Source organism: Hakea prostrata, chromosome 5 (assembly GCF_041222555.1).
Source record: "Hakea prostrata isolate BN-2017 chromosome 5, UWA_Hpros_2, whole genome shotgun sequence".
Lineage (NCBI taxonomy): Eukaryota > Viridiplantae > Streptophyta > Magnoliopsida > Proteales > Proteaceae > Hakea > Hakea prostrata.
This window is the reverse complement of record NC_142604.1, coordinates 37,368,799-37,382,316: the sequence shown is the minus strand read 5'-3', so window position 1 is coordinate 37,382,316 and position 13,518 is coordinate 37,368,799. Positions and strand designations below refer to the sequence as shown.

Sequence of the window (13,518 nt, the reverse complement as noted above, 5' to 3'; positions counted from 1 at the left end):
CTTGACTCTCTAGTTGTAACTTTGATGATTGTATTATAATTTGAACTATGAGCATGTGTAATGTAACAGACTCGTTTGAGAATTGAACTTTGAGCATTAATATATGAGTATATGATGTGTACAATATGCCGTTTTAAGGCTTCACTTCAGTGTAGTGGTTTCTCACGTGGGGTCTGAACTGGAACTCACATCTACACAAAATATATGTATCCCCCCCCTAAAAAAAAAACGAGATCACCAATATGTCTACGACTACAAGGACCACAATAGGCTGTTCAGCCCCAAATAACCATTAATACTCCTCGAGTTGGATCTTGAGTTTGGAGAAAAATTCCACCAACTCGGCTAGAACTCAAGCCAGCTCTCTTGTTGGAGTTTGCAAGATGGGCCCCTAGATCGAGATGTTGACCATGGTTCCTAGTGATCCTAAGAAACTCTACTTGACATTGCCTTCCCAGTGAGTTTTGCAAGTCAGTTTTTGTCTACTTCTCGGACATTTCATTGGGATGCTGTGATCTGTGTCGTGAGGTACCTGAAGAAGGCTCTTGGATGTGGTCTAGTTCTCGAACCATGGACATGCAAGAGCTAAGGGGTTTTCAGATGCTGACTGGCTGGGTCTCCTATTGATAGACCAACCATGAGTAATTGCATGTATGTTGGAGGAAATTTGGTGTCATGGAAAAGCAAGAAATAGACTGTTGTGGCTCGTGGAAAGTCAAGAGTATGGACGATGGCTCATGACACATAGGAGTTGATGTGAGTGAAATGGTTATTGAATGAGCTTGGGTTTGAAAGACATCTTCTATGCAGTTTTAGCATGAAAACAAGGCCGCTATGTGTATTACCTCAAATGCTTTGTTTCATGAAAGAACAAAACACATGAAAGTAGATTGTGATTTTGTTCAACAAAAGCTGCGACTGGGATTTGTTTTTCCCTGTCATGTTCATACATTGATTAACTTGCAAAACTACAAAGTCTTCTGGAAGCGCTAGGGTGAATTATATTTCTAACAAGCTTGGCATGATCAATATCCATTAACTGAGGGGGAATATTAAAATGGCTTTTACAGTCTTAATGTTATAGTTAGTCAACAGGTTTAGATAGTTTCTTATGTCATATGCCGTATCGTGCTTGTGTATTTCATACTTCTGTATAATATTCTCAAGGTTAAACTGTTCCCTCAATTCCATTGTTTCTATTATTGTTCTCTTCTTAATTAACATGGGTCGTCTCAAGCAGATGCTATTTACATTCTGGAGACATTGATCGTGGGCTTAAATGTTTTGAGGACTATACAGGGCCGCCAATGGTTGAGCTATTTGTGGTGAGTTCATCAATAAATAAGTTACATTGTTAATGTTTAATAGTTATCTTGTTCACTTTAAACCTTACTGCTGATGCTTCTTGCAGTTAATGTCTTGAAGGACATTAATTGAAATTTTCTGAAGTCTTAGTATCACGGAACTCACAATCTTTATTTAGACTTATCTAGAATTGAGTTTCAATTATAAAATTCCAGAACATCTTGCATGGGAAGCCCTAATGCTCTTTACCTCTCTCAGACTTGTTTTTTGGTTGGCAAAGATTTTTGTTCTGCTATAGCATAAAGTAATTCTTCTTTAGCTCCAAGGACGAAAATTTTGGTGCCGACCGAGGTCTCAATTCACCAGAAATCAGAATTTAGTTCAAACTGGTTGAAAGAAGTTTTTCTCCTCAGTAGAACTTGACTTGTGATGGACTGATAACTGGCCGAAGCTGTTCTTTGGTCTAAACTATCATAATTTCTGAATTATTGTTGAAACCTGTTTCTTTAACTGCATGGTCACTTATCATACCGGACCTCTGGCAAATCAAGATAAGACAGTTGAAACCAAGATTTGCTTCCATGCGTAGCTTGCATAAGGGTCCGTTGCTTTGAGCAATTGTAGAAGTTCCAGGCTGCCTGGGAAAATGCCTAGGATCGCATCTAGTAGTGGCCACCATGTGCAAAAATGCTGAAGTTTGGATCTTCTCCAAGCTCACTGTCCTCAAGACCACACTTAGGTGGAGTTTACACTAAGTAATGGGAATGGCCCTTTTTCCTATAGTTCATATGTTATTGACTCTTGTTGAACTTGTTTATTGGCAGTATTGGCATAAAAGAAGGATGGTTATTACCTAAAGGCACCCACAAAATATGGAAATATCAACAGTTAACCTGATTTTCAAGGGGTGCTAATCTATGAAATGGAATTTACTGACTGTTTAAGGTCAATCATAAAAGATGTAGCTGGCATTCACTTTATTACATTACCAGAGGTAGTTGTGGTTTGTGTCTCCTGTTCTTGTCCACTGAACTTTCTGTCTCTCTCTGGTCAAACATAAAAGATGAAGCCGAAATTCACTTTCTTAGTCATAATCAAACCCTTTCTCCAACATAGTTGTTAAGGCGTCGCCTAAGCGTTGCCTAGGCAACGGCTAGGCATCCGAGCACCTTCTGAGCGCCTCAAATCGGTGTCGCCTGTTTTTCAGGCAATAAAGCGACCGCCTTGGGGTATGAGGCATTGCCTAGGCGTCGCCTCAAGAGCCTCGGACGCCTTATACCCCAAGGTGTCCGCTTTTTTTTTCTTTTTTAAATCACATGAAAGATGCCTAATTGAAGGCATATATTGAATTGCTTAGTAGATTCCAATTGTAAAGTATCTATTGTTTGAACCTATATGCATATTTATAATGACACTACATGTGATCAAATGTTAAAAAAAAAAAAAAAAAATCTAAAGAGAATAAGTTCTTGACTCGAGTCTCACTCTCCCTCTCACTTTAATCCCTAATCTCTTTCTCTCTTCCTCTCTACTTCTCTTCTTCTCTTCCATTCCCGCGACGATACTCTGGCAAGCCGCGCGACAGATGACTTCTTCTCTTCCTTTCTTCCCGCGGCTTTTTATTTAGGACCTACTATGTGTGGTTTGTAGTATGTTGGATGACTTGAGGTAGGCTAATATTAGGGTTTTTTTTTTATTTTTTATTTTTTATTTTTTCTTTTTCCCCCATATAAGATATGATAGATTTATAATGAATTGGAGTGAATGAGATGTACACTAAAAATTTCACTTAAAACGCCCCAACCGCCTCAAAAGTGCCTCATCGACTCATTGCCTCAACTAGCCTAAACCGTCTTGCACGCCTCATCGCCGTGACAACTATGTTCTCCAATAAAACCCTTTTTTCTGCAGATCAAGAAACTACTTTCTTCCCCTTTTCATCTTTGTGGAAAGAAAAATCTCAGAATAGTTAAATTATAAAAGGCAAGGTTAAGATATTCCTCCCCCCCCCCCCCCCCCCAAAAAAAAAAAAAAGAAAAAGAAAAAGAAAAATTCCATTTCCCTTGCGAGTCTCCATTTCCCTCACAAGTTATGAGTAATAATAGACAGCAACAGTTGGCTAGAGGTTGTTGAGAATGAGAAATGGCCATTTGCCCCCAATGCTTCTCCACTGTCGATCTTCAGAAAACCTGCAGCCAAAATAAATAAATAAAAGAATGCGAAATAAACCTTAAAAAAAATGGGAGGGGTGGGCAGTGGGTGCTGGGCCCTAAAGGGCAGTATCCTTACAATAATAGCGCTTAATTGTTCTTTTTGTGTGTGTGTGGGGGGGGGGGGGGGAATAACCTGCTTATGTCACTGCTTAACAGCAGTTGGTATGTATATTTCTTTTTAAAATAGGAGAGCTGCTGATAATTTCAGTACTTTGTATGGGTGCATTTTGGTAATTGCAACCAATATTTTGGTAGTTTTGACCAATAAATGCTAAGTTATTGCCAATTTAAACCCATCAAATTTCAGCAGTTCTGACAAATTTTGGCATGTTTCACAAAGTTTAGGTAGTTTCAACCAGTTCTGACCAGCCTATCAAATGTCAAATATTACCCCCAAAAGCCCCTGGTTTTGACCTATTTTGGCTGTATCTCTGTTTCTGGCTTGTCAAAACTGAGATCTTGGTCCTTGGTGCTAACCCATTGTTTCGAAATCTTGCCAAAATGAGTTATTTCTGCTGCTGTACTTCCAATTTCATTCCCGACATGATAATACCAGGTATATGTGAAGTGTGAACAACAGAATCAGTCTAATAAAACTTTGAAATAAAGTTTCCACAATTAAGTCAGAAGATTTCACGGTAGGTATACAGAAGCACTTCAGCATGTTACATATTTGGTAGATGATACCATGGAGTATATAAGGAATTAGAAATGGTGTTAAACGTACATACTGGGCATGCTTAACTCTAAAGCAATTTAAATACTCCTATCCATGAACAACATATATCGAGATGAGATCTATTTATCTTTGCTAGTCTAGGAAGGGTTTACCAACATACGAACACAATGTCAAGGTCATCTGACTATATAAGACAGTAAAACACACCTTTTGATGAATTGAGATTGCACTGACCAAATGCTTTAGTTAAATGTACTGGAGGTTACTGGACTTGCAATAAGGGGAAATGTTGTAGCTACATGGCAAGCTCGTATGCTTCTAGTTAAGAGTACTGTTTATTCTCTCGAGAGTATGAATTAATTTTCCCTCCCCCCCCCTACCAAAAAAAAAAAAAGGAGAGTATGAATTAAGCCTATTAATGTCTTGTTTAGGTATTAGTAAGCCTTATGTTTTAGATGTGCACAGTCATGTACTGCAATATGTATTTGATCATGATAAGCACACACACACACACACACATATATATATATATGCATAATGTTGTCTTAAAATATAGTCATTTCCAATGCATGAACAAAATGATATTTGTAGGTGGAAGTGTTAAGCTGTCAGTGCTGATATGGTTCCACTGTATGTGTAACATAATTTATTCACGATCTAAACTGAATCAGTAGACTAATCGTCCTGCTGCTTGCTAAAACTGGAAACCGAACTTAGTAGTCAACCGGGCCTGTTCTTTAATGCTTCAGAATTGGTTCATTATCAGGTTAAGCTTCAAAATCAGTAAAATTTATTGAGACGATGCTGAAGAGTCCTTTATGGACAATCAACAAAGTGGGCATGCAAAAAGAGCACTTATCTCTTGGCACTATACCTGAGAACACCCAAGAAATCATATGCTTTGCCAAACGTTTGGGTTTACATTTTTCTCCCTTTTCCTCATATTAGTGGATTTTCCGAAATCCTGGTTTCACTTGAGAAATAGGTTAGTGAGGTGAATGATGTTGCCTAGAACCAAGTAATGAGACCAAAAATTTATATTGGAAACACAATTGCAGTACAATTTATTTGTTTCTTTGATGCTGTTATATTCCTCAGTTTTTAGTGCAAATTTACCTTAAGCACTGTCTTTAACATCCACTTCCAATTGTATCGTTACTTACAAAAAAGAGAAGAAAAAAAGATAGAAGGAACCCGTCGACAAAATGAAATACTGGGTTGGATTAATAAAAGCCTCAAAAGAGGTTTCCGACAGAGGAAAAAGAGAAATGGATCTGAAGGCTCCAATTATATCACTGTAATATGGTCTATGGAGCCACAAGAAATCTTCCATGCCTTTATTAATATTACTCATAGGGACTTGATTTTGGATCGGATGCTGGTCAACTCAATTCTTTCTGATCTGTGTAATGTAAAACTAAATAAGAATGTTGCATTTCTGTGGCTGTAGACACTTATAGAAGGAGCGATGGTTGGGTATACTCCTAGGGGAATGCAGCTAGCCATAGACACCCTGGTACGATTGGTTTCTTGTATTCTTGACCTAGATTGGTCCTCTAACACTGGGATCATTCTTGATTCTATAAATCATCGTTCATGTCTTGACTTCCATGTGCAGGAAAAAATGAATTCCAGAAATTTCTTTTTGAATGCAAAAATGGGTAATGACCTGCTCCTTATAGCGGCAGGTGAAAAGGTACTTGTAATATTATTTCTAATTTCTGGACTTATTTTGGACAGATTTTTTTCTGTGTAATCCTTCTCTGGTTTTATAAGGATTCATTTATTAGCTAATTTCATTCCTGTTGGTATTCCTCTGAATTGTTCTTTTGATGATTTTACACAGACTGGTGATTACAGAACTGCTAATTTCATTTGGGACCTGATGCAACACCGTAAAATTAATCCGTCCCTTCCTGCTGTGGAGGCCTATTATAATGGTCTAAAGGTGTGTCACCTGTTCTCCTCTACCCCTTACTGCTGATACTGTGGCTCTTCTGTGCAAGAATACCAATATAATGCAGACCAGAGAATTGTTCTGCTATGGTGGTTTTAATAGTGAGGAAACATGGGGGATTATGAAGTAGGGAGAAAACATAGGGGAAGGGGGAAGAGATTGCATTATCCGATTCTTGCAATAAACCACTCAAACTAGATGACCAGGCAGTTTTCTAGGATGTTCGGTGGTAACCACTTAGATAATTGCATGAAAGGCCAGTGATTTGGCTGGCAAGGCATCGCCTTGGATGCCTAACCTGCCTAGGCAACTGGGCTATTACCATTTTGTCTTTCTGTTTTATTGTTAGTTATATAAAGATTCTAAATATAATGTTATTATTGGCTGAATACGGAATACTAATGTGAGGGAGTAGGGAAATTTGATATTTTGGTTTTAAACTTTATACTTGGGAACTTGAAAGATGTTTTGGACTTTGATGTGGCTTAAATGTTTGATGTTAATGATTTTGTTCATGTTATGAATCTTTTGATAGGATGAATTTAATTACTGATGCGTTTTTTAAATAAAGATTGCAAAATGGTTCTATGATTCATACTTACATGCTAGGAATAGATTATACAACTTTTGGTAGGATATTTGGACAAAAAATGATGGTTACATACTATGGTTGACAACTTGGATAGCATTGCAACTTTTCTCTAAATCTGACTCGCTCTTGTATAGGAAACTAAAACAAATAAACGACTAAAACTAGATGCTGAAATAATATAATTTTTAGGTCAAACCCTTATTGGACTAGTTCTTTTAGGGGTTTCAGGCAATAAAGGGTAGCTTGCCGATCTAAATAATTTAGTGGTTCTGCATTGACTGTCCTGTGAAATGAACTCGAGTCCGACAAGTTTGGATGAGGTTCAAGAATGCCATTTGAGTCAAATCGCACCCTTAGTAGAACCCTTAGTAGAAATGTACTGGTGGTGTTCTTTAGCTTGATGGATGAAGGATCCTTCATGGGCAGGAATTTCATCTCAAGTCCACCATGTTAGAGGGAATCCGTTTCTTCTTGACAATGCTCGTCTTTCTTGTCATGAAGCTATAGTTGTCCCCAAAGAATGTGGCAAATTTTTGAATGAAGAACTTTGCATTGCACCTAATCAATTAGTTTGCTAATAGAATACACAAGCAATCGTCTTCATTCACCTTAAGGTTTGTGTTGTTCACCTATCGTAAGGATTTGAATGAGGTTCCATCTTCAAGCCTAGCTTTCGAACATCATCTTCAGTGACAAGCTATGGTAGGAAATATTGGCAAAATATCGTTGAAACTGGGCAAATTTTTCTACCATGGGTTCTTACAGAAGATGATGCCCGAAAGCTAGGGTTGAAGATGGAAACATGGGTCGAGTCTCAGATTCGGTTTTGGTATTTTCACCGATATTTTGCTAATTTTGGTGAGATTTCGAAAATTTCATTGAAATCTCGAAAGTTCTAGTGAAATTTTGAAATTTCAAGGGGTTGTACCATATAGGGCTTATGGCTATGAATATGGATATGGTGGTTCATTTGCTGATTATACTAGCATGTCTGCATGAGTATAGAGATGGACCAGGTGCATCATTTGTGACTTCATCTTTGGATATCCATTAGGACTAGCACAACTAGGCCAGTGACGAACTATTTGGATTACTTTATCCCTACCATGTCATGACATGCTTATGTTCAATATTTGAAGTACTCTTCCATGACCATGGGATGGATCGAACTCAACACATACTTGTATATTGAATTCTACTTGTGTGTGTTGTTGCATTTTAATGAAAATCTTAGTGTTGGCTTGCATAATATTCATATTTACAGCGATTAAAATTCATGTTCCAAACTTCCTGATGCAGAATTGAAGACATATTTAAGAAAGAAGAAGCCCATTGGGTCAAGCCCATCAAAAGCCCAAAGCTATCATCTAAATCAGCCCATGGTTTTCATGGGTTAGGATTGTTTTAGTGGGTTAAAGTTAGCCCACATATTTTGATCTCCATGGTCAATACCTAAGCCCAAGTCTAGTTCTTGAAAATCCACTAAAAGGGGTTGTGCTTTGAAAATTAAAGAACACATTGTCAAAGGAGTTTTCCTTTGTCAAGAGTTAGGTAGTAATTGAGTTATTAATAGGTAAGTGGTGTTAGCTAGTGGTTGGATGTTACCATTAATGTTGTTGTCTCTTTAGATGCTATATAAAAGGACTTATGTAAGAGGTGAGGACACAACTCAACACTCAACTTTGAAATCAAATCGCTTGTTAGCTATTTCCTCTTTAAAGAATCCTTGTGTTTGATCAAGGAAGATTGGTGTTCGATCCAATCGATCCACCTTGCGGTGTGAAGCCCAATTAGCATTGATCAAATACGTGATGAGTATGCATCTGACAAGATTTCAACATGCCATACAAGGAGTTACAGCAAGGCAGGCAACATCATAAATACTCACTTCACGATGGGTATTTGTTTTCAGGAACTTGGTTATGCATTACAAATTCTTCCCTACAACATTACATCATACGGGAGTTGCATGGTGGAGGTTTGGGAGGTCATTTAAGCAAGGATAAGACTATCATACAAGTTACCGATGTGTATTATTGGTCTTATATTGCAAAGGATGTTGATCATGTAATCAAGAGATGCAGAGTCTGTTAGCTAGCCAAGGGAACCAAGCAAAATACAGGTCTATACTCACCATTACCAGTTCCTCATGCACCTTAGATTGATATTGGTATGGATTTCGTAGTTGGGCTACCGTCAACAAAAGAGAGATACGACTCCATCATGGTTGTGGTTGACGGATTCGCAAAGATGGCTCACTTTATACCATGTCGCAAGACCTTTGATGCATCTCACATTGCAAAGATATTTTTTAAGGAGGTTGTACGACTACATGGGCTGAGTTACTTTTAGAAGACATTATGACTGGAAACTAACACAAAGTTACAGTTTTCAACTGCATTCCATCCACAAACTGACGAGTAGATAGAGGTGGTGAGTCAAAGCTTGGGAAACTTACTGAGGTGCTTGGTTTGTGATTATGAGAAGACATGGCCATCCATACTTGACATAGCTGAGTTTGCTTACAACAACTAAGTTAATCATACGACAGGGTGTACTCCATTTGAGATTCTACTTGGAGTTCAACCCCAATGGCCTATAGTCATCATTTCACTGCCACCACAAGCATGCGTGAGTATTGAGGCTGACGAGTTTCTGCACCATATCACAGAGGTACATGCTTTGAAGAATAGCTCTCAACAATGATGTCTACAAGGCTACAACAGATCGTCATTGATGATATGTGGAGTTTCAATCGAGAGGCATGGTGATGGTTCGTGTCAATTCAGAAAGGTTCCAACATGGGGTCAACAACAAACTCCATCCAAAGAAGATGGGTCCATACAAGGTGCTGAAACACATTGGATCAAATGCTTATGTACTCGAGCTACCAAAAGAAATGAACATAAGCAATGCCTTCAATGTGGCTGACTTACATCTTTATGTAGGACACCACTCTAATGATGGAGACATTGAACAAATGTTGATGCTGCCCCAACTCAAGCCACCAATCATTGACATCATTGATGAGGTTTTGGATGACTCTTACAAAACCACTCATCGTGTCACTGGATACCATGCTTTCCTCGTCAAATGGAAGAGTCGTCCACGACATGATAGTACTTGGATTCATGCTGACAATTTCAAGAAATTCAATCCCGATTTGTATGAATGTTACATGTCATTCATTCATTCATCGGAGATGAATATTTTCAAGCTTGGGAGAGTTGATGCAAAATTGAAGACATATTTAAGAAGGAAACCAATTGGGTCAGACCCATCAAAGGCCTAAAGCTATCACCCAAATCAACCCATGACTTTTATGGACTAGGACTGTTTTAGAGGGTTAAAGTTAGTCCACATATTTTGATCTCCATGGTCTAGACCTAAGCCCTAGTCTAGTTCTTGAAAAGTTAATAAAAGTGGTTGTGATTTGAAAATAAAAGAATTCATTGTCAAAGGAGTTTTCCTTTGTCAAGAGTTAGGTAATAGTTGAGTTATTAATAGGTAAGTGGTGTTATCTAGTGATTGGATGTTACCATTAATGTTGATGTCTCTTTAGAATGCTATATAAAGAGACTCATGTAAGAGGTGAGGACACAACTCAACACTTAACTTTGAAATAAAATTGCTTGTTAGCTATTTTCTCTTTAAAGAATCCTTGTGTTTGATCAAGGAAGATTGGTGTTTGATCCAATCGATCCACCTTGCGGTGTGAAGCCCAGGTGTACTTTGTTGTTCGTATTTTTCATTCAATTCTCTCATATTGTTCCTTCCATGTCTTCGTCATAGTTCTCCCCTATTCTGAAGACCTATTCAGTCCATGTTGCTAAGCTAATATCCTTGTACTACCACCCCGATTTTCAGCCTACCTTCATATCTGAATTCTGTTTATCTATAGTCTATTAAATCTGAAATTATTCCCTGTGAAACATCTTATTTGGCTACTGTTTTGATCAATCAAATACAGTACTACATTACTTCCAGTTTTGTCAACATACAACTGGGCATGTTTCGATCAAGAACGCCACTTTAGGTTAGGTTTTAAGCAAAAGCAACACTCCTAGTTTGTCTGTTTGGCTTCAAATTAGGCTAGACACAAAAAAGCAAGCCCAAATGATCCTAACTACCCCTCAAACTGGGGCGAAATTCCACCGAAACATTCCCAAATTTCGGTCAAATTTCGTACCTTGGTGACAACATTAGTACGATTGCTTGGGTAGATCACCATATCACATAGTACGTAATTGCATTGTATTCGACCTAGAAAATAAAATATGTAAGTAAACACCTTTCATTCAATTAATATGTCAGTAGAATACGCTAGCAGCACCTTTATTCACCTAAATATTTGTGTTGTTCACCATGCTATCTTATAAGGATTTGGATGAGGTTCCATCCTCAAGTCCAGGTTTCAATTATCATCTTGGATGGGATCCTATACTCAAGCCCAGCTTTTGAACGACGTCTTCATTGACAGTATTAGTAAATTGATTGCCTTTTTTTTTTTTCATTTACTTCGAGTATTATTGTTCTATGTTACTTAAATTAAACTGGTTTGATTTGCTTCTATTTGAGTTGCAAATAATTATTATTCAGTGTTTTGGATGTGTTGGATTAGGATTCTAAAGGGCCAGCAATGTATCCATGGCCTGGTCGGTTAAGGTTACCTTATTAGTTAGACACTGGGTTGCGCCTTCTTTTTTAAAACTGTAAGGTTCTATTTCTGAGTGTTTTAGCATAAAGGTTGTATGAAGCAGAGGAAAGGGGGAGGGGGGGGGGGGAGCATTGGACAAGATTAATGAACAGTCTTTTTCTGCCCTTCTCATTAATGATTTTTGTGGTGCTTGATTAAGGTTGAAGGAATAACTGTTCGAATGAATTTGTGCTTGATCCAATTGATACCTTGTGGTGGGAAGACTAGGTGGTTTCTATGGCTTTCTTTTGCATATCCATCCCTGTTTCACCATCAATCAACTTTGTATCAATGTTTTGTTCTTTTTCAACAAGTTCGGTTCCCCAAACCATTCCGTCTTATCTTTCCTCTAGAAGTGACTTCCAGTACAGACCAAACCAACCGTGAGAAAGCCGTCCAAATTTTGATTTCAGTGTGTCTCTGCACCAATATGGAACTCATCCATATGAGGTTGACTCTTCCTGGCTGAACTCCTTGAGTATGGTTTCCCTCATTTTGTAACCTCGCTGCTGATTCTGTCCTACCTTGTTTGGTTTGCTGAAATCAATGTAATAGTTCACTAGAATCAGTAAATTGGCACTTAGAACTAACCCCATTACCCTAATTCCCATAAAATCCAGTTCTTGGTTGCCTCGTATAATTATTACCCCCATCCTTAACCTAATATAGTTCGGTTCCCGCTGTTTTCCCTTGTATAATTAATTACCTTCACCTTTTTTGTTTACTTTGATGAAGATCACCCTCACCCTTAATATAATATATTTGAGTTCTCATTATTCTCCCAGGTTTCTTTATATGATCCTTTGGTAAAAAGATGTTTTGGTTTCTAGTTTGAGCAACTCCAATCTGGGACTCTGTATTAAGAATAGGAAAATAATTAACTGAGGTACAGAACTTCAACCACTTTGAATCCTGAGGATCAAAACAACCTAAATGCCTCATACAATAATAAATGTGATAATAAATGTATCCATATGTATAATGAGTATCACTAGTTTGTGCTTTTATTAAATTGTGTCAATAAATTGTTTATTAACCAAATTTCATGTTTTCGCTGCTACTTTGATTGAAGTCACCAATTTCATTGTTTATCTGTATCTAAATGTTTCTTCTTGTATGACTGTATCAACCTACATGTTACATGTGTATCCTCACTTTCTTGACTTATATTTTCAGGATCGAGAAATACCAGCAGATGACCCACGGCTCTTATTGGTTACTCGGACGTACGAAAATACACGTGGCAGAATTGGAAGAGGCAGAAACTGAGCCACTTGAAATTTTGCAAGTGCTAATGACATTATGTTCTGTTATCAGTTCCAAAAGGGTAGCTTTTGCATAAATTAGGGTCACCTGTGTCAGAATTTCTTCTGTTCTGCACTAGAATGAATCCTTTGAAATGTAAGATCCCTTCACCATCTCCTCCACTCACAAATTTTAGGTTTTGGGATATCAATTGATGATTTGGTTGGTTATTTAAACGAAATAACTTGACATGAGTACATAGTTTCTGTTTAGAATGCCCATGCAACTGATATGGTAATGTTCCTGTCTCGATAAGAGATTCAAAACTAATACGTATTATCGAATGTGATACCGATACCCACAACCATTTAGGCACCAGTGTACCTCTTTACTTTAAGAAATGGAAAGGATATACCAAGAATAGTAGGATTTGTTGAAAATAAGTATTACAAGTCAACTAATTGAGCCTTTCTCTAGGCTTTGAGATCCAGAACCTACAAGAGATTCCCCCCCCCCCCCCCCCCCATTTTGTTGTTGCCGCCTGCATGCGCCGGGGTGGGGGTGGTAAGGGGTGTTGGGGATTGGTGTTTGTGCTAGCTTATGCACACCCTACTCATCCTTGGAGAGAGCTTATTATATGGGGGAAAGTTTCCAATTCCAAGGAGGTTCTAACTCTACACCTTTTATAAGTTTGGATCCTCTACCCTGTGGGTACAAGGTCTCGTTCTTCTCACATCTTTCTATCATATATTTAGGAGGGGCTGTACCTCAATGGCCGAAAGGGGGTTTTTTAAATGTTGGTGAAGTGTGAGGGGAGCACAAGCCTCTTTA

At 38.1% G+C, this 13,518-nt stretch overlaps 1 protein-coding gene across 1 annotated transcript in view; it reads left to right on the top strand.

Annotated features, from left to right (window-relative positions):
- Positions 1-13,106, top strand: part of LOC149015898 (Pentatricopeptide repeat (PPR) superfamily protein) — a 52,206-nt gene extending 39,100 nt beyond the window's left edge. Inside the window, exons 10-14 of the mRNA XM_089156432.1 lie at positions 1,241-1,325; positions 5,648-5,713; positions 5,816-5,893; positions 6,044-6,145; positions 12,619-13,106. Coding sequence (XP_089012558.1) covers positions 1,241-1,325; positions 5,648-5,713; positions 5,816-5,893; positions 6,044-6,145; positions 12,619-12,711 — 424 coding nt within the window. The 3' untranslated portion in view covers positions 12,712-13,106. The remainder of the gene's footprint in view (positions 1-1,240; positions 1,326-5,647; positions 5,714-5,815; positions 5,894-6,043; positions 6,146-12,618) is intronic.
- The last annotated feature ends 412 nt before the right edge of the window (positions 13,107-13,518 follow it).